This window comes from Psammomys obesus, unplaced genomic scaffold, assembly GCF_907164565.1.
Source record: "Psammomys obesus unplaced genomic scaffold, mPsaObe1.curated_primary_1811, whole genome shotgun sequence".
NCBI classification, from domain to species: Eukaryota; Metazoa; Chordata; class Mammalia; order Rodentia; family Muridae; genus Psammomys; species Psammomys obesus.
The window spans coordinates 1,711,419-1,738,897 of NW_026596240.1; the positions used below are offsets into that span (position 1 = coordinate 1,711,419).

Genomic DNA, 27,479 nt, shown 5'->3' on the forward strand with positions numbered 1-27,479 from the left:
TTGCTCCGGGGAACTGCAGAGGTTGGTCCTAACGGAGAGTAAGGACCTGTGGGTTGAATGGGAGGTGAAAGCTGCCCTCCTCGCCCCGGTTTTCCCATAGTATGGTGAACTTTGGCTTTCCTGGCCCTGGGGTCCCTACCATGCCCCGCGCTAGGTCTCTAGAGACGCAGTTGCCGGAAAGGAAGGGAACGCCCCCAGCACGCCCCCAGCCAGCCCCAGCCACTTAGTCCTTCTTGGTGGCTCAGAAGGGGTGGAGGCGTGGTCACCAGCAAATCGACTGTGTCTAGAGCCTCCTGAAACCCCTCGGGCAAGGAAGTCCAGCTCTAGGGAGATCTGTTCTCCGAGGTCCGCGACTCCTTCTTTGGGACCCGGGGACACTCTGTGGGTCCCGGGGTGCCCGGTTCCCTGTCGCGCAACTTCCCGGGCTCCTAGGGGTGAAAGCTCTACTGGTTTTATCCAAATCCAGGAGGCGTGATCAGGTGGGTAGAGCCCGAAGAGCACTTTCCTGTTTTCCTGGGCCAAGCTTGCAGCAAGGAGTTGTGGGTAGGGCAGAGCAGGAGCAGGGTGGGGTGGGTAACCACCCAGGGTCTTAAAAAGAAAGAAGTCCCTTCTTTTTCTGTTATAACTTTTTGTTGGTCTGCTTTTTTGAACCGGTGTCTCAGGTAGCCCAGACTTCCTTAAACTCACTGCATAGCCAAAGATGACATCAAACCTGATTCTCCTGCCTTCACCTTCCAAGTGCTGGGACTATGGGTGTGAACCACCACACTTAAATTACCCATCGTTAGCAAGTCTTTCTTTCCCTTCTTTCTAAATTATGTGTATTCTGGGTGTCTGCTTGTGGGGGCTAGAACGGCATCAGATCGGCAGCTAGACTAACGGGTGATTGTGAGTGGCTTGATGTGGGTACTGGGAATTGACACTGGGTCCTCTGACCACTGCACCATCCTCCAGCCTTAACAGTCTTTTTTTTTTTTTTAATAACTGTTTCTTCCCTGGGTGATAGGACCCTCTTAGCTCAAGTGTAGTGAACTGTGATTTTTCATCCATCTTTGTTCCCTGGTATGTACATAGGGTCTCAACTAAGAGCCTGCCAGCTTCTACACTAGTACAGCCAGGACCCATGGATCTGAGCACTCACGGGGAGGGGGGAGGGGAGGGAGGGAACCCTTGGTTTAACTCTTTCCACGGGCAGCTTAACCACTAAGCTTGGGAAGGAATGGGATTGCTAAGGCCCTAGGGAGTTATTTCAGCCGTGTTTACCGTCAGCGCTGACATGAATGGCAGACTGAAGAGAAACAGGGTCCTGATGCGGCTCAGCTGGTAAGGACACTTGCCACCAAGCCTGAAGACTTGAATCTGATTCCCAGGATCCACACGCTAGAAGAGAACCAGCTCCCATACTCTGTCCCCTGACCTCCACCCTTGAGCTGTAGTATGTACATGACACCCACACACACAATAAATAATAAACAAATGTAATTCTTAAAAAAAGAGTCAGATTTACTGAGCATTAACTGTAACATCTTGTTTAGCCTTCACCTTTATCTGTGTGCCCAGCTTACAGATTGGACATAAGGAGGCTCCAAGAAGTTGAATCACGGACCTGAGCAAGTGCAGCGGTTAGTAGGTAAGTAGTAAGGGCACCTTCCACACACGCTCTGTATGTAGCCAAGGATGCTTCTGAACTTTTGCTCTTGCTGCCTCTATCTCCAAGTGCTGGGACTGTAGGCATGCACCACCACTCCAGCTCGTAGACTCTCATCTCTCTTTCCACCATGTGGGTCCTGGGAATCGGACTCAGGTCTTCAGGCTTGGCGGTTTTACCGGCTAATCCATCTCCCTGGCCTTTATATCTTTATCCCAGGCTGTGATCCATTTCAGGGCTTCATGCATGCTATTCGAGCACTCTGAGATATGTCCCAGTCCTAAAAGTCTTCTTTGTTTTTCGAGACAGGATTTCTCTGTGTAGTCCTGGCTGTCCAGGGGCTCACAATGTAGACCAGGCTGGCCTCAAACTCATAGAGATCTGCCTATCTCTGCTGAACGCTGAAATTAAAGCCGTGGGCCCCCACCATCCTGCTAAGGCCAACTCTTAACCTTTCTAGCAAGTTCTCTGCCCAGCTTGTGGTTCTGTCAGGGACAAGGCTTTGCTGTGATCTCTTGCTCAGACTACCCTAATTTTAAGGCTGTCATTTAGCCTTGGAGACACTGGATGCTTGTTATTATGAAAAAGGAAAATCCCTACCGTTCTATTTTACCAATGAAGACTCAGGAGCCAGATGCTGGGGTGAAAACCTACTAGCTCAGAGAGGCAGAGAAAGTAACCAGCTGATCTTCCTATTCAGCTCAAGTCCAGAAGGAAAAGGCCCAAAGCCCAAAGCTAAAATTTGCTAGCTCAGCTGATGGCCCAGGAGAAAACAGGCCTGCCAGCTCAGCCAACAGCCCAGGAGGAGAAATCCAACAACTAAAAGCCCAAGAGCTGGAGAGCTAAAGCCAAGGAGCTGAAGAGCTCCTCCTTCTTTTCCAAGATGTCTTAAATACTCTTCTCTCCTAGTCCCTCCTTTCTGTTAATCCCTGTCAGCTGGTTTCTTGCTCCACCTCTTGACCTGTGTACAGAAAGCTCTTCGATTTAAGATGTGTGGCTGAGCCACACCATGATCACCTGTCTAAAATAAACAGAAAGTTCTTGGGTTAAAGGTGTGTATTAGGGCTGAGCCACACCAAACAAAAGACACGTTTTTTACAGTTGGCAAGCTGGGGGTTCACAATGGGATCAAGTATTCTACACAGATGTCAGCTAGAAGCTGTGCTTTCTTCATCGTTATTTTTTTTTTTTTTATGTGTGTGGGCATTTTGCCTGCATGTATGTCTATATGTCTGTATGCAGTGTGCATGCCTGGTGCTTGAGGAGACCAGAAGAGGGTATTAGATCCCCTGGGACTGGAGTTGCAGATAGTTGTGGGCCTACATGTGGATGCTGGGAATGGAGCCTTAGTCCTCAGAAAGAACAGCCATTACTCTTAGCCACTGATCCATCCCTCAAGATTCACAAACTGTGTTTTTTAGAGAGAGGTTTTAATGGGTTTTTTTGAGTTTTGTTTATTCATCATGTGTTTGTTCATGTCACAGCACATAGGGAGGCTAGAGTACAATTTTCTTTCTTTGTAAATCTCTTTAGATTTATTTTATTATTATTTTTTTATTTGTGGATGTGTGCTAGGGTTTCTTTTGTGGTGATAAAACACCATGATTAAAAGCAACCTGGGGAGGAAAGGGTTTATTTCATTTTACACTTCCAGGTAATAGTTTATCACTGAGGGAAGTCAGGGCAGGATCCTGCAGGCGGGAGCTGATACAGAGGCCATGGAGGAGTGCTGCTTACTGACTTGCTCCTTATAACTTCTCAGCCTGCTTTCTTATAACACCCAGGACCACCTCGATCAACTGTGGCACTGCCTACTGATGTGGGATGGGCTGGACCATCCCACATCAATCAGTAATCAAAGCAATACCCCACAGACTTCACTACAGACCAGTCTTTCTGAGACTTTTCTCAATTAGGATCCCTCTTCCCAGGTACATCTAAATTTGTGCTAAGTTGACAAAACTCAACATGTCTCTCTGTATATACAAATATGAGTGCAGTGCTTTCTGAGGCCATAAGAGGGAGTCAGCTCTCCTAGAGCCAGAGTTGTAGGCCATTGTGAGGTCTCAGACACAGCTCCTAGGAACCAAACTCCAGTCTCCTGGAAGAGCAGCCAGTGCTCTTGACCTCTGAGCCATCTCTACCATCCTGAAGGACATCTTGGGAATCTAGTCTTTCCTTTACTGTCGGTTCTGGGGATTGAACTCTGGTCATCATTGTACAGCAAGTGCTTTTACCCCAGCAGACAGATATATCAGATGGCTTGATGGTCGGATAATCAGGAAGGTTTGCTTTTGGTCTTAACTACCGGGCCAAGGCCTTGATCTGAACACTAAGCCCTATCTGGAACCAACTATTGTCCAACACTTTTCCCGGACAGGCCTGCCAGAGCCCCTGGGCATTGAGCCACCCAAGTGTGGCTGCCCACTGGGTGCTTACCCTCCTGGGCCTCACCCAGATTTTCATCTTTTTTCCTCTGGGGCAGTGGTCCTCAGCCTGTGGGTTGCAACCCATTTGACAAGGCTCTCTCGCTAAAAATATTTACATTATGATTCATTTCAGTAACGAAATTACAGTTATGAAGTAACAACAAAAACAATTTTATGGCTGGGTGTCAGCACAACATAAGGAACTGTGTTAAAGGGTCACAGCATTAGGAAGGTTGAGACCCACTGCTTTAGGGATTCAGGAGGGAATGGGAGCCTCCTTGGCTCAGCCTCCTGCTTCCTATGTGGCTTTGGGCTGTGCCCCAGGATCCTCCATGGGGCCAGCAACTTAGACCAGATTGATCATATATTATGGTCCTGTGACTGTGCAAAGGGAGAGGCTGATGCTTTGAGTCCAGCTTGAAACCATACTGTCTGTCTCTCTGTCTCTGTCTCTCTCGCTTGAGACATGGTTTTGTTCTATAATTCTGGCTGGCTTGATTGTGCTTATTAGCTTCTTCTTTTAGGATGTGAGAAAGGGTTCTAGACAGAGTCTCATGTACCCTAGGCTGGCTTTGAACTCTATGTAGCTGAGCGTGACTTTGAACATCTGATTCTCCAGTCTCTACTGGAGAGTGTTGATTTTACAGATGTGCCACTGCTGGCTGACCATCCTATTTCTATTGATGCTTCCTAGACCTCCAGTGTCTAGACTGTGACAGTGGACATCTGGTGAATGAGAGCGGCCTGAAGGGTGGGGAGTGGGTCTGTGGAGTCCTGGCTGTCCTGGAACTCAGAGGTCCACCTGCCTCTGCCTTCCGAGTGCTGGGATTAAAGGCATGCACCACTAGGGCAAGCTGAGGGGGTAGTCTCTGAGAATCTGGTGCATGGAGAGACTTCATATAATGTGTCAAGGTACCTGACATGGTGCCTCTATACATGTAATCCTGAGGTTAGTCGGACTACGTGAGAGCTTGTCTCAAATACAAAATAAAACAAAATGCCAAAATGAACCAACACACAAAACTTTGCTTCAAAAACAGCCTGGTCTATAGAGTGAGTTCCAGGACAGAAAAGCCCTGTCTTGAAAAACCAAAAAAAAAAAAAAAGTCAAATGTACTCAGGACAATGACTTAGTAGTCAGGGGGAAGAAAAAAAGTAGGGCCAATGACCCAGCCCAGGAAATGTGACTAACCAGCTGTGGCAGAGGCTGAGCCGACTCAGACCAGATGCGCCTGCCTGGGCTGGTGAGTGGAATGGGGCTTTTCTTGCTAGTCTGACTTGAAATTGTTCAGAACCTGCGTTGCCTGAGGCCTCTGTGATGAGACTGTGGTGGGCTCTAGCCTCACAGTGACTGTCTGAGAAACAGCCTTCTCCAGGCATCGCTGAATCTTGGAGCTTGCTTTCCTGAATCCTTAGACCTCAGAGCATTGAGCCTTCCCATGGGTGGGGCAGGTGGGTGGGACAGCCCAGTGGAGAAGAGGGAAGTAAGAAGCTAGGGTGGGGCAGGCTGAGAAGAGAGAAGAAAGGCCTGTGGAGAGGTAAAAGTGGGGGGGAGGGGGAAGGGGAGGTCCGTAGAGAGGGGCCAGCTGGGACTCTCTTGGGTGGACAGGTGAGGCTAAGGTCTGGGAACAGGCAGGAACGCTGTCCCCAGGCCTAAGTCAGGCACAGATCATTATCTGCCTGCAGTTTTGCAGCTGCCGAGGCTGAGTGGGCCAGGGTGGGGTGGGATGTGTTCCAGCTGCAGGGGAGGAGCTAGAGGGTCTGGGCTCATCCTGGTCTGTAGGAAGTGGTGTCAGACCTCCTGAGGGATCCCAGAGGCCTGTCAGGAGGTGAATTCAGATCTGACATCGCCAGTCCCCAAGATAGCACTGTCCTAGCCTAGACAACTGGCCTGGAGGGAGTTGAGAAGGAGCGAGGTAGGTCCAGCTACATGAAGGGCATTCAGCCAGCCTCCAGCAGAGGGTCCTTCAGGGAACGGTGTGGAAGGAGTTGAAGGGAGAATCTGGAGTGCAGGGAGCAGGATCTGCTTTGGTATGTGGGGAAAGTACTGTCCTGCGGGTGCAGGGATACTGTTGTCCCCACTTCTAAGGAGCATAGGTCACAGTCCAGCAAGTCCTGTGCTTTCTTGTGTTGACACCCCATTTCCTCCTTAGGGCTGGTGCTATTTCAGTTCATGCTAACGGGGCAGATAGGGACTGTGAGGGGAAGTGACCTGTTGAGAATCAGGGTCCAAGAGGGCAAAAGTAGCTTTGGTTTTCCTTGGTCCTGGCTCACTGCGGCACAATTGGGTCATATAGGGTCAAGCATTTTGTGAAGGCAAGAGCGATCCCCACCTGTAACCCCTAGCGTGTCCTTAAAGATAATCTGAGGTTAGCCAGCAGGGCACACTTCTTCCCCCAACACCCCTTCACCCCTGTCTTTCTGCCTCAAGGCTGCTGCAGGCTGTGCCTGGATGTGAGACCCTAGGCTTCAGTGTCATCTAGTCCAGTGACAGGCTCAGCAAAACAAGGCAATCAAGCACAACCTTTGGGCACAGTCAGGGGTGTCCAAAGGTCTAGAGGCAAACCCTAGTTCCTGCTCCAAAGGTGCCTCATAGTCTCAGGGAGAGAGTCTCTAAAACTCATCACTAGAAGAGGTGGACTTCAATGGTACAGTGCTTCCAAGCTGTGCCCACGGCCCTGGGTCGGTTCCCAGAATGCCTCCCACTCCCAAAGGAAGAGAGAGAAGATGCTACCTGTAAAGTGGTGAGTTCCCCACCACCAGAAGCATCCAAGAGGGCTGAAACTACAGAAGTTACTGTGAGGACTATCTAAACACCAAGGTATCCCTGGCTGTTCTGGAGCTCTCTTTGTAGAACAGGTTGGCCTTGAACTCGAAGAGATGCACCTCCAGAGTGCTGGGATTTTAAAGTCATCACACCCAGCACTAAGGCTTCTTCTAATGCTAGTCTGTGCTTACGTGACAGTCTTACATGGAGGAAGCTGGTCTGCGGTTTCAGGGGATATGATGGCTTCCCACTTCCCTGAGCCTTCTAGGTAGGCCACAGGCACAGACCGTTCTTCATCTCTGTGCTTCCCTCCAGTGCAGATCTTGAATGAGCGGAAGTGAAAGACTATCATGGATGCTTGTGACGGGGGATCAGGCGCGTACCAGCTGCTGCTGACACAGAAGGCGGGGTGTGGGCCAAGCCTGCAAGCAGAGGCTGCTGTGACAGGGCTGGGGAGGCTCCCACAGGAGCTAAGGCAGCGGAGTGGTCTGCTCTCCCAGGCAGCTGGGGTTGATGTGTACCCACAGGGGTGGAGGCGCGGTGACACACATGCGGGGGACGCTTAAGTAGCCGTAGGACCAGGTCAGAGGGCTGACACAAGGACGCAAGAGCTGAAGACCCTTCTCCAGGAAAGCCTCAACACAGGCAGGACCCTGACCTGCACCGGTGCGGGCGGGTTTTAGCTGGCCTACGGTGTTCCCCCATGTATTCCCAGTCTCTACGCTTGGGGGTGGGACTTAAACTCTGAGCCTCATGCATGCTAGGCAAGCACTGTGCCACTGAGCTATGGCCCTGCCCTCTCTCTACTTTTTGTCTTGAGATTGGCCACATTATGTACAGGCAGGCCTTAAACACACTCTGCAGCCCAGGCTGGACTTGAACTTCTAATACATCTGCCTCCGTTTATCAATTAGTTGAGATTATAGGTTTGTACCAGCCTGCCTGGCTCTGTCGGGAGTTTCAAAAGCCTTCCTCTCTGTCACAGTTCCCGGGCATCAGGTTTCGGTGGAATCAAGCCGTTCTCATAGCCCTCACTGCACTACGGGGATCACTGTGAACATCCGTGAACATCCAGCCTGTGGAGGCAGTCTCCTGACCTGTGCCCTGATACTCTTAAACCTTGGGGATGGGCACGCAGATGGTGGTAGAGTTCCACCAAGCATGCACACGGATCAAACCTGGGTTTGATCCCTAGCTTTGCATAAGCTGAATCTGAAGGTGCATGGTGATGATGCAGCACGGGGTAGGGAGTGAGGAAGTGAGCTCAGGAGGATCAGAAGCTCAGGGTCAGCCTTGGTTACCTAGTGAGTTCAAGGCCAGCATAGGCTCTAAGGGACCCTGTCCCAAAAGAAAATTAGATAAAAGAAAAAAAAACAAAACGTATTCCCTTTCTTATACTATAAGGATGGCTACCACAGGACCATCGCTGTAGGTACAGGAACCAGGGCCTTGCACTGTGGGAGAAAGACTAGTCTCTACACCCAGCGTACTGTGAGCAAACAAGGAGTTAGGTGAGGGTCAGTGCATGGAAAATTACTAAAGAAAGCGCCAGTGGGGAGGGAGGTTCTGTCAAACTAACCTAACAGGATTTTTGCTGAAGGTAGTCAGATGATCAGACATATGGGGCATGGTGCCAGTCGAGGAACTAGATCCGGGATGATGGGATATGGATCACAGGGGCTTGCAGCTGAACTGATTTTTCAAGGGTCTTTGGCTGAAACTGGATTGTACCAGGAGGTACTTAGAAAGGCCTAGAAGGTTCAGATTGGGTGATGGAGTTTAGCGGGAGTCTTTGCACTTTTGGAAAGTGCCAGGCTATTTTGACATTTATTTATTTAGTTGTGTGTATATGTATGTGTTCATATGCCGTGCTGTGCATGCAGAGGTCAGAGGTCAACTCTCTGGTGTCAGTTCTCCTTCTGTCCTGTGGTTCTTGAAGATGGAACTCAAGACATTAGACTTGTCAGCAAGCACCTTTACCAATGAGCCACCTTGCCCATCCTGAAGAGGTGGTTCTAATGAGCATCTATGGTCATGAAGGAGGAGACAGCTAACCCCCCTCATCAGAACCCTTCGGTGGCTTGGAGTGGAGGGCACCTGATTTTGAGTCATACCGGTTTCTCATTTTGGTAACAGAATTACTGAGAACAGTTCTGAAGTGATGGGCTCAGTCTGTGTCATTCCTGGCTTGGGTTTGGAGCAGGCTATTCATCAGTTCCGATCTGAGTCACAGGCTGGGCTGCCCACAGCAGGGCATGTGGACACATGTCCATGGAGTTTGTGGGGCACAGAGAATCATCAGCTCCCTTCTCCCTGGGGAAGTGTCATGCTGGGAAAAAAATGCCTTCCTCTGTTTGGGAGGTTGGTAATGAAAAGGAAAGTGGTCATTACCCTGGCATCCACATCTTTCACCACAGCCCTGCCTCCTCCGTCTCCTATTCAGACTCGGCACTCAGGGCTGACCCAGCTACCCTTCAGAGAGCCTCCTCTGCGCTCCTGCAGCTCCAGGCCGCAGGATCTGCTTGGTGCTTTTGTGTAGTGTTTGTCCCTGTACCTCCACCCTCACCGAGTCCCACAAGACACCTCTTCCAAAAACTACTTGGGTGGAAGCATGGAATAAATTAAGTGCTGATATTCTGTCTTTTAAGTCTTACAATAACAAACAAACAAACAAAACCTTGGGCCTGAGACTTGGCTTTGTGGGTACTTGCTGCTCGGGCCGGCTGGCTGACTCTGATCTCCAGAACTCACATGGTGAAAGGGAAAGCCAAATCTCCCGTATTAACATTGTTATTTAGTGTGTGTGCATGTAGACTCGAGCATGTACATGCATGTACTTCGGTACATATTTCCAGGTCTAAAAAGAAGCCATCTATCGATGGGAACAAATGAAAGGGGTGATGTTGTTATGACGGTATTTTTCTGAGATTAAAAAACAACATGGTGTATCAACAACAAAAACCAAAAGCTTTGCATTCTCCCTTTATTACAATATCTTTTCCCCAAGAATTATTTTCTCTACTGATTTACAAAAGAAAGATGGCATTCTTCATTCTGGAACTGGAAGATGCTGAGAGATGTACAGGACAGCTACTTCCCAGAATGAGAAGGATGACGTCCCGAGAAGGTTTTGTTTTTAGTAGACTTAAAGACTAAAGAAACCTGCTTAAGGGCCCCACCCCCTTCTCTCTCCGGATCCCTGGCTGGCCTGGGACACTGTAGACCAGGCCGGCCTTGAATTAGCAGAGATCCGCCTGCCACTGCTTCTGAGTGCTGGGGTTCAAGGCCCCCAGTTCTCTCCTCACAGGGTCTCGTGGTTCCCAAGCTGACCTCAGATTCTTTGAGGAGGACCTGGACTTCCTGCCTCCGCCTTTCAAGTGCCAGGGTTACCCACATGCATCATGGCTGCTCATGCAGTGCTGGGGACTGAACCCAGGACTCCATGCATGCTAGGCAAGCACTCTGCCAACGGTGCCGCATCTCCGGCCTTCCTCTGTTCTTAAATTGTTAAGATTTTTATGATTTATTTATTTTTATTTTAATGTGTGTGGGTGGTTTTGCCTGCATGTATGCCTGTGTACCGTGAGCATGAAGTGCCCTTGGAGGCCAGAAAGGGGTCGTTTAGTCCCCTAAAACTGGAGTATAGGTGGTTGTCTGCTGTGCGCGTGCTGGGAACTGAACTCGGACCCTCGGCAAGAGTAACACGTGCTCTTACTGCTGAGCCAACTCTGTAGCCCCAGCTGGCTTAGTTTTTGTTGGTTTGTTTATTCTAAATCAGGAGTGGATGTAAAATTTTGCTGAATGCTTTCTATATATACATTGATAGGAATATGCATAAAGACATGTAAAAATCATATAAGCTTGTTAAGATGGTATATTATATTGGTTCAGATGTATTATATAAGTTCAGATGTTGAGCTAACTTTACATTCTCCACACAAGCCTCATTTGGTCATTAGGTTTTGTAGTTTTGTGGGTTTTGTTCTTGTTTGTTTTTGTTTTTTGAGACAGGGTCTCTCTGTGTAGCCCTAGCTGTCAAGGAACTCTCTCTGTAGACCAGGCTGGCCTCAAACTTAGAGATCTGCCTGCCTCTGCCTCCTGAGTGCTGGATTAAAGATGTGTGTTACAGTGCAAGAATAGCCACACAAACCACTCGGACTTCAGTCTCAGTCAGATATGGATGGGATGCAACACCCCAAAACCCTGAGACCGGTCATGGCCAAGGACACAAAAAGGAACTCAGGAGCCTAACTGGGACATCAACCCATTTTCCATAGTCAGTTTATAAAGGCAGAACCCACAATTAGCTCATGGGCAGCGGGGGTGGGGTGGGGTGGGTATGTGGGGGTGGGGTGTGAAACGGTAGTGAGCTTTGACTTACGTTATTTTGCTAATAAGCAGCTCTAGCTAACCTTGAAAGTGCGCCTGGCAGTTGGGGCCAGCTGTGCTTACAGTTGGGGAATTGCTGGGAACAACAGGCCACAGAGTATGCTGAACATAAACATAGTTTTTGGTCAACCTTATACAGAGATTCTTTTATGTCAGCAACAAGTTGAGACGATGTGGCTGGTGGGCCTGAAACAAAGATGGCTGTACTTATGCCAAAAGGACCAGCCCTCAACAGTGTGCACCACCACATTCTTAATTTAAAATTTTTGTTTTGTAAATCTCTCTCTGTGTGGTGTTTGTGCATGCTTGTGTGTGTGTGCGCACACGTGTGTATGTCCAATAGCATGTGTGTGCACATTCATGTGAAGGACCACAGTTGATGTCAGGCCTGCTACTTTCACTCTCTCTCCTTGTTCATTGAGGCAGGTTCTCTTAGTCAAACCCAGAGCTTGCTGATGTGGCTGGTTGTGCTCTTGCTTTGGGGAGTCTCCTGTCTCTGCCCTCTGAGGCTGGAATTACATGTGGGCAGCCCACCCAACATCTATGGGACTCTGAGGATTCAAACTCTGGTCCTCACATTTGCCATGTAAGCGCTTTAACCGCTGAGTGTCATCTTAACCCCACTTCATCCTCAGCTGCTTACAGCCTAGTCTACATAAGACCCTACGGTCAAGGGCTGGAGAGATGACACAGAGGTTAAGAGATCCAGTTCCCAGCAACCACATGGTGGCTCATGACCATCTGTAATGAGATCTGGTGCCCTCTTCTGGTGTGCAGGTGTACATGCAGATAGATTACTCAAAATAAATAAATAAAACCTTAACAACAACAACAACAAAACCAGAAGGAGAATACTTGACCAACTGAAGTTTTCCCAGATCAACAGAGAGCTCTTTGTAAGGACCCTTGTGATAATCATGGCTTCTCTTTTCAGGTCTGAAAAACAGCATGTACACACCCATCCCACAGAGGTAGGCAGTGTGCCCCACTGTCGGTGCTCTCTTCCCACCTTCGCTTCCCCGGGTTGCTCTTCCCTCCTGCCTGCTCTCACTGAACTCAGATCTCAGTCTCGGGCCTGCACAGCCTCCGTGCTCGAGCCCACTAGCAACCATTTCTTTCCACAGTGGCTCTCCGTTCCCAGCCTCGGTCCAACACCCAGGCCTACACATATGGCGTGTGGAGAAGCTGAAGCCAGTGCCCATAGCACCAGAGAACCATGGCATTTTCTTCTCTGGGGATTCCTACCTAGTGCTTCACAATGGCCCGGAAGAGGCCTCCCACCTGCACCTCTGGATAGGTAAAGGGGTTGGAATGGTGTCTCTGTGGGTTTGTCCAGGCAGGGATGGAGGTTGCAGGGGTCTCGGGGACCTCGCCCATCACCTCCCGTTCACGGTAGGCCAGCAGTCATCCCGAGATGAGCAGGGGGCCTGTGCCGTGCTGGCTGTGCACCTCAACAGCCTGCTTGGGGAGCGGCCCGTGCAGCACCGTGAGGTCCAGGGGAATGAGTCCGACCTCTTCATGAGCTACTTCCCACGCGGCCTCAAGTACCAGGTGAGCCCCACCCCAAACCCTCACTCCCATGCTTTCCTCAGAGCCACCTCACGTTTCTGGCTGGCTTTTGTCCTGTGGCAGGCCTGGGCACACTTGGGGATTGGTCTTCACCTTCTTGGGTCTCCCAGATCGCGGTGAACGGCAGGGGGCCCTGGGTTGCCTGTGAGGCCGCTCAAGCCAGTCTTCTGGCCTGCAGGAAGGTGGTGTGGAGTCCGCCTTTCACAAGACAACCTCGGGGGCTGCCCCAGCAGCCATCAGGAAGCTCTACCAGGTTAAGGGGAAGAAGAACATCCGTGCCACCGAGAGGGCGCTGAGCTGGGACAGCTTCAACACCGGGGACTGCTTCATCCTGGACCTGGGTCAGGTGGGTGGATGGCTATGATGACAGCCCGGGGGGCTGGGGAGGAGGGAGAAGAGCTGAGAGGCGAGGATGGACTGTTCTGGCAAGCTGTCCTGTCCGTGAGAAGACATCCCCGCCTAGCCAGCCCTGAGAGCTCCGCAGGGGTTATGCCCAGCCACACACTGCCACGCTCTCCTCAGATGCTCTAGCCTCATACAAATGGTGCTCTCATGTCTGCACAGAGCTTGTGTGCTTCCTGCCATACGCTTTCAGGCATGTCCGACCTGTGCTCCTTGGTTACATGTAGCCCAGGGTATATTCTGTGTAAGTGTGGCTTAACAGAAAGTCTTAAACTTTTGAAAAACAAGTTTAGGTTTTTTGGAAAAAAGTTCTTTTTGCAATTTTATTACATTAAAAAAATATATGTGCTGGCTGTGGTGGGGCACACCTTTAGTCCCAGCACTCTGGAGGCAGAGGCAGGCAGAGCTCTGTGAGTTCAAGGCCAGCCTGGTCTACAGAGTGAGTCCAGGACACTGGGGGGGGGGGGGGGGGGGGGGGGAGAATGTACATGTGAATGCGGATACCAGCGGAGGCCAGTGAGAGGCACTGGAGTTGGGGTTACAGGCAATTGCAAACTGCCCGGTGTGGGTGCTCAGAACAGAACCCAGGTCCCCCACTAAGTCAGCTCTTAAGTCCCAGGAGATAATTTTTTTTTGTTTTGTTTTTCAAGACAGGGTTTCTTGCTGGGCATGGTGGCACACACTTGTAATCCCAGCACTCGGGAGGCAGAGGCAGGCGGATCTCTGAGTTTGAGGCCAGCGTGGTCTACAAAGCGAGTCCCAGACAGTCAAAGCTATACAGAGAAACCTTCTCTCAAAAAACCAAAATAAATAAATAGATAGATTGATAAAGGGATGGATGGATGGCAGGGTTTCTCTGCGTAGCCTGGCTGTCCTGGACTCGTTTGTAGACCAGGCTGGTTTCAAAGTCACAGAGATCTGCCTGCCTCTTCCTGAGTGCTGGGATTACAGGCATGCAGCACCACACCCGGCCCCAGGAAATAATTTATAAACAAGATACGAAGAAAGCTTAAATATATGCTAGTGAGTGACGTGGAGGGAAAACAGGCGATGTGGAGATGGCACAGGGCCAGAAGGGCTCTTCAAACTCTTGGTTCTTTTGGACTTATGTGTATGGGTGTTTTGCCTGCATGTATATGGGCACCACATGCGTGCCCAGTGCCTTGAAATTCAGAAGAGGGCATCGGACCCCCTGAAACTGGAGCTATAGGTGGTTGTGAGCCATTTTGTGTACGCTGGGAATTGAACCTGGGTCCTCTGGAAGAGCCACAAGTCCTCTTAACTCCTGAGCCCAGGAAGCAGTCTTGTGGCGTTTTGTCCTTGCCTTCCTCAAAGGCCACGGTAGAGAAGCCCCTGGCTTCTTGGGATTTTGTTTGTTTAGCCCTGGCTGTCCTGAAACCCACTACATAGACCAGGCCTCAGTACATAGACATCCACCTGCCTCTGCCTCTTGAGTACTGGGATCAAAGGCCTGTGTCACCACATCAGGCATGCTGGCCCTGCCCTCGGGGATGGTTTTTCAGTGGGGGGTGGGGCGGGACAGAAGCTGTGATGAGCCTGTCTGGCTTCTTTGCAGAACATCTTTGCCTGGTGCGGTGGAAAATCCAACATTCTGGAGCGCAACAAGGCGAGGGACCTGGCCCTGGCCATCAGGGACAGCGAGCGGCAGGGCAAGGCCCAGGTGGAAATCATCACTGATGGGGAGGAGCCAGCCGAGATGATTCAGGTTGGGGATGGTGGCCTGTGCAGCTGGGAGCTGCGGTGTGACTGTGGCCAAGAGAGATAGTGATAAGCTGGGAGCATGAAGGTGGCTAACAGAGGGCAACAGGGTGGGGGGAGAGGAGGGGAGAGGATTGGGGGACCTACCTGGGGCCTTACTCAGCCCTGTGACTCACACGTGGGGTGTCTTTGTGTGATGGGGATAAGAAGTTCCTCTGGGTGGGTTCGGCCTTGGGGAAAGGAGGCTGTCTGGGGGTGGGCTGGGCCTGTCACTTCCCTGCACCTTAGTGCAGGTCACAGGTGGCCCTGCATGTGGTGACTTGGAAAATTTGGGTACAGAACCCCAGTAATCCCGTCTGGCTCTGCAGGTTCTGGGCCCTAAGCCTCCTCTGAAGGAGGGCAATCCTGAGGAAGACATCACAGCCGACCAGACCAACGCCCAGGCTGCAGCCCTGTACAAGGTGGGCATTGCAGGCCTGCTGGGGATAGCCTGGCATGGGATCCTGGCAGAGCATCTGTGGCAGGGTCATGGGCCTGAAGGGAGGGGGTGCTGTGGGAAGGCTGGTCCAGGAATGAGGTAGGTTTGTGGGGTTTGGAGGAGAGCTGGGCGGGAAAAAGCAGATGTCTGCTCTCTGAGGATGGTATTCACTTCCAGCTCCTTGGTGAAGGCCAGAGGCTAATACTGAGATTGTCTTGATTTGAACCCCATGCGCTTGCTTCTAGTGTGGAATTCACCTCCTTCCCTAGGGGACTGCGGTGATAGACAAGAGCGGTCCAGTCTGGAACTGCTTTTGGGGTGGGCAGGGGGGAGAAGGGGGAGGTTCTAACTGCCTGTTTCTTGGGACTGTTGGAAAATACAACTAGGGAGGGCCTGGGCAAGCCATTCCTTCATTAAAGGTGAGGGCCAGAGTGTACATGTGGGTCACCCTGGGAGCTGTCCTTTTCTCCAGGTCTCTGATGCCACCGGGCAGATGAATCTGACCAAGGTGGCTGACTCCAGCCCCTTTGCCTCTGAACTGCTGATTCCAGACGACTGCTTTGTTCTGGACAACGGGCTCTGTGGCAAAATCTACATCTGGAAGGGTATGTGTGGCTCCTCTGTGCGAGGCTTAGAGGCCTGCAGCTGTGGTGTGGGGGCCCTGCAGCCGCCTTAGGCACTCCAGCCTGAGGGCCCTGCAGCTGCCCTGACCCGGCAGGCTGGGCCATTTTAAAAACCTCAGCCCATCTCAGAACTCCCAGGGACCGTTCAGTGCATGGCTAGGCCCTACCCAGATTCACCAGGTCTGGTTGGAGCCTGGGCACGTGCCTGTGCGCCAGGGCTCTGGGGTTCCTGAACATGTGTGTTGTTAACTGTAGTAGACATAAAGGTTTGGCGGGCTCAGCGGGTGCTTTATGCAGAGGGTAAACGTGCAGGCCGTGTTTTTCCAAGAGATTGTACTGGCAGGGGAAAGGCTGCTGTGTGCAGGAGCCTGGCTGCTTGCTGTGACCACGGAAGGCTGGGACAGCATCACCCTGGGAGCCTGCTTGCTGTTGCTGGTTCCTGGGAAGGTCTGGGCAGTCTGATCCTTCAGCTGAGGTTCTGGGTTTTTGGTTGTTCCTTTGTTTAGATTTGCTTTATTTATTTATTTATTTTTTATTTTTGTGTGCATACACATGTGCTCTGTCTCACATACATGCCTATGGGTACCACGGAGGCCAGAGGAGGCTGTCAGATCCCTTGGAGCTGAAGTTAAAAGTGGTTTTTGAGCCTCGTGATGTCCGCGTGGGAACTTGACTCTGGTCCTTTGCAAGAGCGGCGAGGGCTGCTAACCACCTGAGCCTTCTTTCCAGCCCTTTCCATTTGTTTTTTAAGACAAGGTCTCTTGTAGCCCAGGCTGGCCTCTGACCTGTTATGTAGCCAACAATGGCTTCGAAGTCCTGATCCTCCTGCCTCCGTCTGGGGAAGAGGCATGTACCACCACGCTCTACCATGCCTGATTTTCCCTGGTGCTAGGGATGGAACCCAGGGCACGCTAGGTAGATACTCTACCAACTGAGCGACATCCCTTGCCCTGGGGCTGCCTCTTCCTTCCTGCAGGGGCACCATACAGCATGGAGGCTAAGAGTCCAGAGGTCTGTGAGAGGGTCTGTGGTCCCAAGAGAGGAATCATTAGAGAAGAAGAACCTGTGGGACAGGAAGCTTGGGAGGGAGGATGACAAGCGTCCATGGCTGCTAGAACAGCGGGTCAGTTACAGAGGAAGGACATATCTGTGTCCTTCATAGCTCACAGGACTCTAACAGTGGCCAGAGAACTGACCGCCGTGCATGGCTCTGTTTCCTTGTCGAAATGCCTGAGCTTGACACACAACTGGTGTCCAAAGGACTGCAGCCTAAGTGGGTGGATTCTGTACAGCCTTCGATTTTATAAGCATTTTCTCAGCGAGCATGTTGGCTCTCGGCCTTGTGGGAGTCTGTTGGCCTGTATAAGAAATTGTACTCCGTGTCCTATTTAGTCTCACTCGAAAAAATTTGATAACAGGACAGTGGTATCTGTGACCTGTGCACACACAAAAGGTGAGGAGCCCCGGAGCAGGAGAGGCTCTGCCTCTAGAGTTTTTCTTTTTCTTTATGTGTATTTTTCTTGCATGCATGTCTGTGAACCATGTGTGTGCAGTGTCCTCAGAAGACAGCATTGGATTCTCTGGAACTGGAATTTCAGATGGTTCTGAGTACTATGTGGGTGGTGGGAATCAAACTCAGATCCTCTGCAAGAGGAAGCAAGAGCTCCAAACCACTGAGCCATTGCCCCTGCCCTCTGGCGTTGCAGTTTGATGCCTAGGAGGAAGCTCATCCTTCCTAAAAGAGAGCTTGATCAGGGCCAGAAGATCCTGCTGATCCAGGCAGAAGAGATATTTTGTTTATTATTTGCTTATTTAATCTTAGCGTGGCCAACTTTCTGGGAAAGGTATTAATGTGGCTTTCTTCATACCCCAAGGAGCCCCTCAGCATTCTTGGGTATTGTGGGTACATTTGTTTTAAGAACTGTGTTCTGTGGGCCTCTTAGGTTTCCTCAAGAAAAATGGGGAGGGGACTAGAATGCTCCCCCACCCCCAGTGCCTCATGCAGCCCAGGCTGACTTTGAACTCCCTCTGCAGCTGAAGACATGTAGAGGACCTTGAAGTTCTCATCCTCCTGCCTCTACTCCTGAGTACTAGTGCGGGGCTTGCAGGTGGTTTTCTGTGGTGCTGGCGACAGAAGGCAGAGCTTCAGGAACGCCTGGCAAGCCTCTCCAGTCAGGCCCCGCCCATCCTGTTCTCATTCTGAGATCACATTCCTATGTCCCAGGGCGAAAAGCTAATGAGAAGGAACGGCAGGCAGCTCTCCAAGTGGCTGATGGCTTCATCTCTCGGATGAGATATTCACCAAACACTCAGGTGAGAACATGCCCCACCTCTCGTCCTGGGACCCGACTTCCCAAGTTCTAGGATTGTAGGTGTGTACCACCACACCCAGCACCAGGCTTTGTGCGTGGCGAGCATGTACCCTACCAATTGAGCTACGTACTCAGCTCCCATCCCCCCTCTTAAAATTTGAGACAGGGTTTCTCTTTGTAGCCTTGGTTGTCCTGGACTCACCTTATAGACCAGGCTGGCCTCAAACTCACCTGCCTCTGCCTCCCAGAGTCCTGGGATCACAGGCGTGTACCACCATGCCCGGCTTCTGCCTTCCCCTTTTTGAGACAGTGTCTCACTCCGCTTTCCAGATTAGCTTAGAATTCACTCTGTGTCCCTGTCTGACCTTAAACTCACAACTCTCCTGCCTCAGCCTCTCAGGTGCTGAGATTACAGGCGTGAGTCACCACGTCCTGCTCAAAAGTCACCTGTGGTATGGCTGATGTCTAATTGGTGGCGCCTGCCAAACAGGTCACCCCAGACCTTGAAGCAGCAGCGGTTTCCTCAGCCTGTGTCCTGGGATCTCAGCTCTCATCTCTGTCTTCTCAGGACTGGCCTAGACTGCTTGCACCCTCTCCCCTGGTATTGCAGGGCTCTTGTCTTCTTCAGTGAGACAAGTTAGTCAGACAGTCTGAGCAGAAGTTTATTTGGCAAAGTCAAGCAAAGAGAGCGTGGAGGGTACTGCCTTTGGTGGGGGCTGCCCACGGGGTTCCACACTGTGGATGCTGGAGACGGTTTTATGAGAATTTGTGAGGTGAGTGGTCTGCTCACGGGGCACAGTTGTCTTCCTCCCTCCTCAACCACGACGGATGAGGTATCTCTTTAGAGTGTTTCTTCCCATAATCCTCTAGGAAACCTCACAAGTGTGTATGTGTGTGGAGGGGTATCTAAAACCACAGTGCAAGTGATATTAGTGAGCATAGGTCATCTGAAGATTTGGACTTCTTGGTTGATGGCATGCCAGGGGAAATGCCGCAGCACCTTAGCCTCCTGTGTAGCAGGACAGCCTAACTTGGGCCTGACAGGACTATTTAACCACAGAGGAGGGTCTCTCAGGGGACACGCTGGCAAGGTATTGCTGTGGGTTCCCTTGGTTACGGCCTGTCTGGCTCCTCGCCATCACTGCGATCCTTTGCCCTCTCCCTCCTCAGCAGCAGAGGTGGGCAGCCCGAGAGCCAGGCTTTTCTCCCATTGCAGGTGGAGATCCTGCCCCAGGGCCGAGAGAGCCTCATCTTCAAGCAATTCTTCAAGGACTGGAAGTGAGGGTGGGTGACCCAGTCCCTGCCCTCCCCCCCCCCCCCCGCCCGCCCTTGTTCCCCACTGGCTGCTGAGTCAGCACAGAGGTGCTGGGTGCTCAGTAAAGGAGACACATTCCTTTCTGCTCTCTTTCTGTGTGGCTTGCCCTGGCCTGATTTTTGTCCCACTTGTTCACTTGAGTTCACCCCCATGCTGGGGTTTGAGGAGATCATGGGTGACAACTCCGAAGCTTCCAGGAGCCCAGCCCTGCCTCTGCATGACCAGGACTCCAGGTGGAGCTGCCGTCCTGCCCCCACCATGCTCAGAAGAACCGATAGGAGGTGGCACAGTGCCAGGCCTCAGCATCGCTTTCAGGCCAGGGGTTAGTCCAAGTCTCACATTCCCAGTGGGGACAAGGCTGTGGCTGTGACTTGGGATAGATTTCTGCTCAAGCCAGCATTTCCTCAGATGCTGCAACAACCTGCGAGGCAGTTTAAAGGATTACAACTCACCCATTGACAGATGTGCACAGCCCTAGAACACTGTGTGGTATGTGGACATGTGTGTGTGCAGTGTATGTGTGTGTGTGTGGTGTCTGTGTGTGTGGTGTGTGAAAAGCACCAGTCTATGATGGAGAGGCCCTGCTTCTGATCCATGGTAGTTCTCCCTCGTCACAGCCCTCCTTCTGTTTCTTGTTAATGGCAGTGGTATAGAATACCAAAGAGGGCAGAGCGTATGTGCTGGGAGAAGAGAGGTTTGGAATCCCAACACTTAAGGGGTAGAGGCAGGAGGATCATCAAGCCTTTGCTACACAGTGAGTTCAAGGTCAGCGTAGGCTACGTGAGACCCTATCTCAACAAGCTAGAGAGGAGTCAGGGAGTGTGTCACAAAGATGACCCCCCTCCCCCTGCCAAGGCCTGACAAGTGACTGATGAGCCTGGACCAGAGGCTGAGAGGCCTAGCAGCCGCCACCTGAACCACACTTCCTTTGTCCTAAGGGATAGTGTGGCTTCTGAGCTGTGACACGCTGGATTCTTCTGCCCCACACAAACCCAGAAAGTCTGATCAAATTCATCTTGCTGGTTTTGTGCCAAGAAGCAAGGGTGGGTGAGGTCCCCTACTGACCCTCTCCTTGCTGTGACTCCCCAGACCTTGACTGACCACACGGGAGCATGTGCCAGGGGTGGAGGGAGACATGTACCCACTCAGTAATTCTGACAGTTTCAGATTTATGGAGTACTTTAAGGTCTCCCATGGAAGGCTGTCTTCCCGTGCTCAAGGAAAACAGCTTTTCAGCTACCTGAGGCCTATCTCCACCCCGACCCATCAGTGAACTGATGCCTGGGTTCTGCTGAACTGTGTGCACTCTGCTCTGGATGAAGGTTCCCTGCTGGGGGTGCTCCCTTCAAGCCAGACCCTCCTAGGGTCCGAGTGGCTTGGGCCCCGCTGTGCTGGGATCCTGTGCTTTCAGCCTCATAGGCTCAGAGAAAGGGCAAAGAATGGTAGGGAAGGAAGCATCCAAACTGATGTGGCCAGAGCTGCTCCCCCGGCCTCTCTGCTGGTCGCTGAGTGGGCGGGGGTGACACAGAAACACAGCATTCTAACTGACCCCTGTGAATATGACAGAAGGCCAGCTGGAAGGCCTGTCACAAGCACACGGGGAGGCCTCTGTTGGCGCCATCTCTGGACCAGATTTGGAGTGACCTGAAACAGATGTAGAGAGACACAGGCTTCATCTGAGGGAAGATGACAGGAGCTCAGTGTGGTTAGGTGGGGGCTGGATGAGGGAGCAACAGCCAGGCCCAGAAAATGCAGGAAAACCCTGAGGTGGACACCTGCATGGTCAGCCTTGACATGAGCCACCATGCTCATTGCTTAGAGTGTGCAGGAAGTCTCTGGTCTGGGTGGGCAAGGAGGCTTAGCAGATAAGCTTGCCACAAAAGCCCAGCAACCTCGTTTTAATCCCTACAGCTTCACGGTGGGAGGAGAGAGCCACTTCACAAAGCTGTGTTCTGACCTCTACACAGAGCTTTGCCATGAGTGCCCCACACTCCATGTCACATACAGTCAAGAAGAAAGACGTCTTGGGGCCTGCAGGTGCAGCCAGGGAACTCAGATGGGTTCTGGGGCTTTGTGGGGTCTGTAGCCCCCTGCACCCTAGGTGCTTTAACCTGCCCGGCTCAGTCTGGTGTTCACACAACGGGCCACAGGGAGGCCCTGAGAGAACTATCTTGGAAGAAAACACTAGGGATTGCCACAATTCCTTTATTCTAAAACTGCTGGTGGGTAAAGCGGGCTTACATTGCCTCTCAGCCAGGATGGATAACCGATGGCCTCCACAGGAGCCCCAGGCTGCGGTCGGTGGGGACGGGGCGCCGAGGTGACTAGCTGAGTACCCATTTCTAGATTACAAACAACGGTGGGCAAAGGAGAGGGAGGGGAAGGGGAGAAGAGTGGGAACTTGTGTCCTGAAAATCATGGAGGCTGGAAGAAGAGAGGGAGGGGCCCATCAGTCACTTTTTCTGTGTTGTGCTGCCCCCTGCTGGCTGAAGATATTGCTGTTTCTGCCCTTGTAATTCCAACCACAGACGCTGGGGACAGCTGTTGGAGAGTCAGAATCCTAGCTGCTTGCTTTCTGGTGCAGATGTGTAGACAGTTCAGATAGGGCCGTCCCACTTTATGGACTGTTCACTTCCGCTGAGATATCCGGAGCCCGGCTGGGAAGGACAGAAGACTCCTCGCTTCAAGGACGGCGTGGAGATTAAATCTAGCTGCCTGACCGTGCTATGCTGGTGCGGAATCTTAGGCTTCACTACCCTCGCCTGCCGGCTTCCTCCTCTCACCTGCAGAGGCACGAAGGGCTTTGGCCCAGTTCTTCAGTTCTGAAGGCTCCAGCGACCCAGACTGTCTTTCTTGGAATGGTCTCCGTGGCTCACATCATCCCTGCACTCTCCAATGAATGAGACTGTAGGTCACACACGCCTGTGAAGGTGAGGTCCTTGCAGTGAGGCCCTTGGGATCCAGGGCATTTCTGTGCCCCCAACAAGGAGGCCTGTCCCTTTGATGCCTGGGCTAGGTAGGCGTCCAGGGTCTTGAGCAGCCGTCTTGGGCTCTTCTTGGCCAATACTTCCAAGTCTGGAACAGAGGAGATCGGAGAACTGAAGGCTTAGGGGATTCTGGATGGCACAAGGCCTCAAGTCCGATGGCTCTGTGAACCTCCAACTCTCTTTTCTCTTTCCCCCTCCCTCCCTCTCCAAGTTAGAGTTTCTTTGTGTAGCACTGGCTGTCCTGAAACTCTGTAGACCAGGCTGGCCTTGAACTCACAGAGATTCACCTGCCTCTGCCCACCAAATGCTGGGATTACAGGCATGTGCCACCTCACGTAGTTTCTGCCATGTTGGAGATTGAGCCCAGGGGCTCCTGCATGCCAGGCAAGGGCACTAATAATGGAGGCGCATCCCCAGCCTTTACTGGCTGTCTGCTTTCAAGAGTTTAGAGTATGTGTCTGAGTCTGAGTGTGGATCTGTGCATGTGAATGCCGACGCCTGCCGGGCCAGAGGGGCAGTAGGATCTCCCCTAGACTGCAGGTAGATGTGAACTGCCTGACGTTGGTGCAGTAGGCCATCTTAGCCACGGAGCCATCTTTTAGGTCCTGTTCTGTTGTTGTATTGGAGGCAGGGTCTCACTGTGTAGCCCCGGCTTGCCTGAAACTCACATGTAGACCAGGCTGCTTTGAACTCACAGAGATCTGCCTACACTATGCCTAGCGAGCTAAATATTTGGTTCAGAAGATGTGGAGTTTTTGTTGTTTGATGGGATCATCAGGAGCCACAGGTGATGGTGATGTAATCCCAACACAGGGGCAGCTGAGGCAGGAGGATTGTAACCTGGCTACAGTGTGAGACTCTATCTCAAAAATATAAACAAAAATAACAACAACAATAACAAACCATCATCAGACATATATGCCCAGAGCCTGGCATGGTGGTACACGCCTGTAATCTTTGTCCTCAGGAAGCAGAGGCAGATAGGCTGCCATAGTTCGAGGCCATCATGGTCTACACAGCAAGTTCCAGGCCAGCCAGGACTTCACAGTGAGACCCTGCTTCAACACACAACAAACAAGCAAGGGAACAGAAATGTGTGTGTAGACCAACAGAAAGGGGGCGTGGCAGAGAAAGAGCAGGCCCCAGGATGATGTGGGGGCAGGGAGAGGGGAAGAGAGGGAAATGTAGTAGTTAGACCCTGGTTCTCTGGCCCTGGACACAAGAAAGCGCCAACCTTTGAGGACAAAGCCTGAGTCTGAGATGGTCTTCTGCTGGGTCCTCCACACCCGTGCCAGGTGAAGGAAGGTGGCTGCATAGAAGCTGTTCACCACCGGGATGACCTTCTGCTGCCGGTTACACTCCCTGCAGGACAAAGAAGGTGACCTGCTCAGCCACAGATGAGACTGATACACGAGTGCCCTCCTTCCAAGGCCCCTCCTGGCATCCCCGCCCCACCCCAGGAGCATTTGGCAGCCTGGCATTTGGGTTAGGTCAGGGAGGAGGTGCATGGCGATTTTGTCCAGCTCTGAAAACTGGCAGGTCTCAGAGCTGTGGAGGAGGCTCAGGTGTGGAGCAGGCTCTGGGGACTCACCTGGAGAGACACTCTTCCCTCAAGGCCTGGATGGCAATGCGGGTGATGTTCACAGACATCAAACAGAAGGGGAATTGCTGGAATGGAGGACCAAAGGTCAGCAGCAGCCAGCTCTGGCCTTGTGCATTTTCTCTGCCTCAAGTGGTGGCAGGAATTAAACCCACAGAGGCAGCTGCTGCTGTTTCTGCTGTGTCCCACATTACAAAAAGGTGACACTCAGTAACGTAAGGCCTGGAACCTAGAATTCCATATGAGGTTACTCTAAACTCGTTCTGCATCAACTCCTTCTTTTTTCATTTTTTTTTTAAGACAGGGTTTCTTGGAACTCATGCTTGACTCAAACTCTTTTTGTAGCCAAGATTGATCTTGAACTTTCTTAAAACATTTTTTTTGCTGATTTAATGTGTATGATACGAGAGTTTGTCTACATGTGTGTCTGTGTACCACGTGTTCCTAGTGCCAGAGGAGGCCAAAGAGGTTGTTGGATCTCATGGGACTGGAAGGAATTACAGACAGCTGTGAGCTGCCATGTGGGTGCTGGGAATTGAACCTGGGTCCTCTGGAAGAGCAGCCAGTGCTCTTAACTGCTGAACCATCTCTCCAGCTTTTGACTTTGAACTCTGACCTTCTTCCACCTGCCAAACACTAGGATTACAGTCAAGTGTCACCATGCCCACTTCTGTGGTGCTGGGGATCAAACAGCATTGTGAATGCTCGCAAGGTCTCTACCAACTCAACTATATTCCATCGCTGCTGTGCTGACACAGGGCCTCGCTGTGCAGTCCTGGCTGAGCTGGAATTTGCTATATAGACCAGGCTGGCCTCAAACTTGCATTCCTCCTGGCCATTTTTGTATTTTCATTTGGCTTTATGCCTTTCTATTGGGCTTAAATATTTCTGAATACCAAAGCAGGGTGATCCAAGCAGCGTTGAGGCTCTGCCCGCCTCACTCCTGAAGATTCTGGGATGTGATAGGCGTCTGCACTCCGGGTGAATACAGTGGGTTGCTGGCTGGGAACTACTGGACCACTGGCGGGTGTGAGCTCTAGGCCCAGCCCTACTGATTCTGAGAGCCTTCTCTCTGCACAATCACTGGGCCTTTCAGAACTGCACCCTCCTCTGCTGTGAGGAGACTCAGGGACAGACGCCTCCTGGAAAGCCAGCCAGTCACTGCCGGCATTGCTACCAGGCGCCTCATTAAAGAAGCCGGTGTACCACTTCCCTCAGAGGATGGCACTACTACTTTTCAGGATGAAGGGCTAAAAGCCTTTCTACATCTGGGATGCATGGAGGCACTCAGCATGTGGAGGTCTGGTCAGTTCTCTTTTAGCGGGGAGTCACCACAGACACCTGAAAGTTAAGCTTGCAAGTTTTTTTCTTTTTGAAAAAATTATTTTTAATTTTATGTGTATGGGTATGTTGCCTGTATGTATGTCTGTCTGTGTACCATGTGTGCCTGATGGGTCAAAATAAGGTGCCAAGCTCCTGGCCCTGGGGTTATAGCCAGCTGCGAGGTGCCGTGTGGGTGCTGGAAATCAACCTGGGTCCTCTGGAAGAGCAGCCGAATCATCTCTCTAGATCCTAACAATATTTTCTTGATTGCATTCATGTGTGTGTGCGCATGTGCACATGCAACGGTACATGTGTGACGGTCAGGGCACAATCAGTAGTGATCAGATCACGCTACTCTGTGGGTCCTGGGATCGAAGTGGACTAGGCTGCGTGGGCCTTTGCCTGCTGAGCCAGCTCAGTGGCCCTCAGCCATCTTTTCAGCTGTAAACAGAAAGTGCTTCTGGCTGGACAGGAACCACAGGCTGCACCTGGAAAACTCCACGTTTGGAGGTTAACGGGGCGGGAGGTCAAATAGCACATGTGTTTTTGTTGTTCTGTTTGTGTTTTAAGAACCCAAGGTGGCCGCACACTCAGCAATCGTCACCCCAGATGAGGTTTCTCACATGGAAACACTGGAATTGGCAGGTAGGCATGGTGGCACACACTTCAATGCTTCCGAGGCTGGGGCAGGAGGACCACTGAAGGCTGGGAGCTTGAAACCAGCGAGGGCTCAACGTAACTCTAGTTCCAGGGCTCTGAGGCCTGTAGCTCTGCAGGTGCCTGCACACACTCATATATATATACACACAATTTAAAAAGAAATCTTTTTAAAAAGAATTGATAGATATGAGGATAAACAAGATATTTGCATGATCTCAAAGTGTTTTTTTCTGTAAGATAGTTATTAACCATCAGAAGAAAACAGAGACTCTATAGTAAGTGGACATAGAGCAGGGGACACCATCTTAACCAAAGCTAACATCACAGGAATAAGACACAGACATAGTGTGTGCACCTTGCTGCCAAGTACCTGGAAAAGCACATGACATATGTGGCGCCATTTTGCTCCAAATAAACACCCCAAACCTAAACTGAGGGATATTCTACAAAATAACTGACCTTGAGTCCTCAACTATGTCAAGACTGTAAAAGACAAAGTCAGGGCAAAACAAACCTTCACAGGCTGGAAGAGCTAAGAGCCATGATAACAAGATGCAACGGGACTCGAATGCAAAAGCCTGACAGTGGAAAGTGAAGGCGGGCAGAACAAAGGCTGCTGCAGATGTTGCTGGCTAATCATTCTTTGCTTTCCTACAGCCATCTGGTTAGAGAAGATAAGTGAGGAGGTGGAATGAATGATACATGGCTGCTCTGTCTAAAGCTACTTTTGAGAGTTTTCTGTATATCTAAAGTCACTACAAAATAAAAAGTTACAGTGTATTGTCAGGAAGCAGAAGCAGCAGGATCTGGAAGCCACGGCTAGTTTGGGGTGGTGAGTTTGAGCCAGTCTGGTCCACCAGCATGCCTATAATAAAGCTGGTGGGATGGCTCAGCTGCTTTGCCACCAAGTCTGATGACCTGAATGTGATCCCTAGGGCCCACAGCAGGAGGCTCATCACACGGCACTCCAGCAGGGGATCACATGCCCTGTTCCATCTTCCACAGGCACCTGCACTCATGTGCACATACCTACACACACACACACACACATATGTGCACAAAGAATTTAAAATAAGATAGGGGCTAGAGAGCTGCATTAGTGACTAAGAGTGATGGTTGCTCTTCCAGAACATGACTTTGATTCCCAACACCCACAGAGTGGCTCACAACCTCTGTAACTCCATTTGCAGGGAGTTTGATGTCTATGCACCGTGTGTGTGTGTGTGTGTGTGTGTGTGTGTGTGTGTGTGTGTGTGTG

General features: G+C 51.3%; 2 protein-coding genes across 11 annotated transcripts in view; one reads left to right on the forward strand and one right to left on the reverse strand.

Moving 5' to 3' along the window:
* Positions 1 to 286: 286 nt before the first annotated feature.
* On the forward strand, positions 287 to 19,657 carry Capg (capping actin protein, gelsolin like). 6 transcript variants are annotated; one of them, XM_055596476.1, is made up of 11 exons: positions 287 to 479; positions 1,561 to 1,630; positions 12,168 to 12,204; positions 12,358 to 12,530; positions 12,630 to 12,784; positions 12,981 to 13,148; positions 14,781 to 14,930; positions 15,292 to 15,384; positions 15,874 to 16,006; positions 18,249 to 18,337; positions 19,553 to 19,657. In XM_055596476.1, exons 3-11 carry the CDS (start codon positions 12,182 to 12,184, stop codon positions 19,616 to 19,618), a joined length of 1,050 nt encoding a protein of 349 aa, XP_055452451.1. In that variant the 5' UTR covers positions 287 to 479; positions 1,561 to 1,630; positions 12,168 to 12,181; the 3' UTR covers positions 19,619 to 19,657. The 6 variants fall into 6 exon arrangements, with proteins under 6 accessions (XP_055452451.1, XP_055452454.1, XP_055452455.1 ...); XM_055596479.1 differs by having other exon boundaries at positions 1,568 to 1,630; XM_055596480.1 differs by lacking the exons at positions 287 to 479; positions 1,561 to 1,630 and adding an exon at positions 5,287 to 5,321.
* A 2,185-nt stretch (positions 19,658 to 21,842) lies between these two features.
* The window catches only part of Elmod3 (ELMO domain containing 3), a 31,755-nt gene continuing 26,118 nt past the window's right edge, over positions 21,843 to 27,479 (reverse strand). For all 5 annotated transcript variants that reach the window (XM_055596341.1, XM_055596344.1, XM_055596343.1 and 2 more), the window contains 3 exons: positions 24,230 to 24,306; positions 23,873 to 24,000; positions 21,843 to 22,726 (listed from right to left, as the gene is read on the reverse strand). In XM_055596341.1, coding sequence (XP_055452316.1) covers positions 22,524 to 22,726; positions 23,873 to 24,000; positions 24,230 to 24,306 — 408 coding nt within the window. In that variant the 3' untranslated portion in view covers positions 21,843 to 22,523. The remainder of the gene's footprint in view (positions 22,727 to 23,872; positions 24,001 to 24,229; positions 24,307 to 27,479) is intronic.

Excerpts from the sequence above, each read along its gene's own strand:
- Capg (XM_055596476.1), top strand. The coding sequence starts at position 12,182 with ATGTACACACCCATCCCACAGAG. Across the intron at positions 12,785-12,980 it reads CACGCGGCCTCAAGTACCAG|GAAGGTGGTGTGGAGTCCGC; the intron begins GTGAGCCCCACC and ends TCTGGCCTGCAG. Across the intron at positions 14,931-15,291 it reads AGCCAGCCGAGATGATTCAG|GTTCTGGGCCCTAAGCCTCC; the intron begins GTTGGGGATGGT and ends CTGGCTCTGCAG.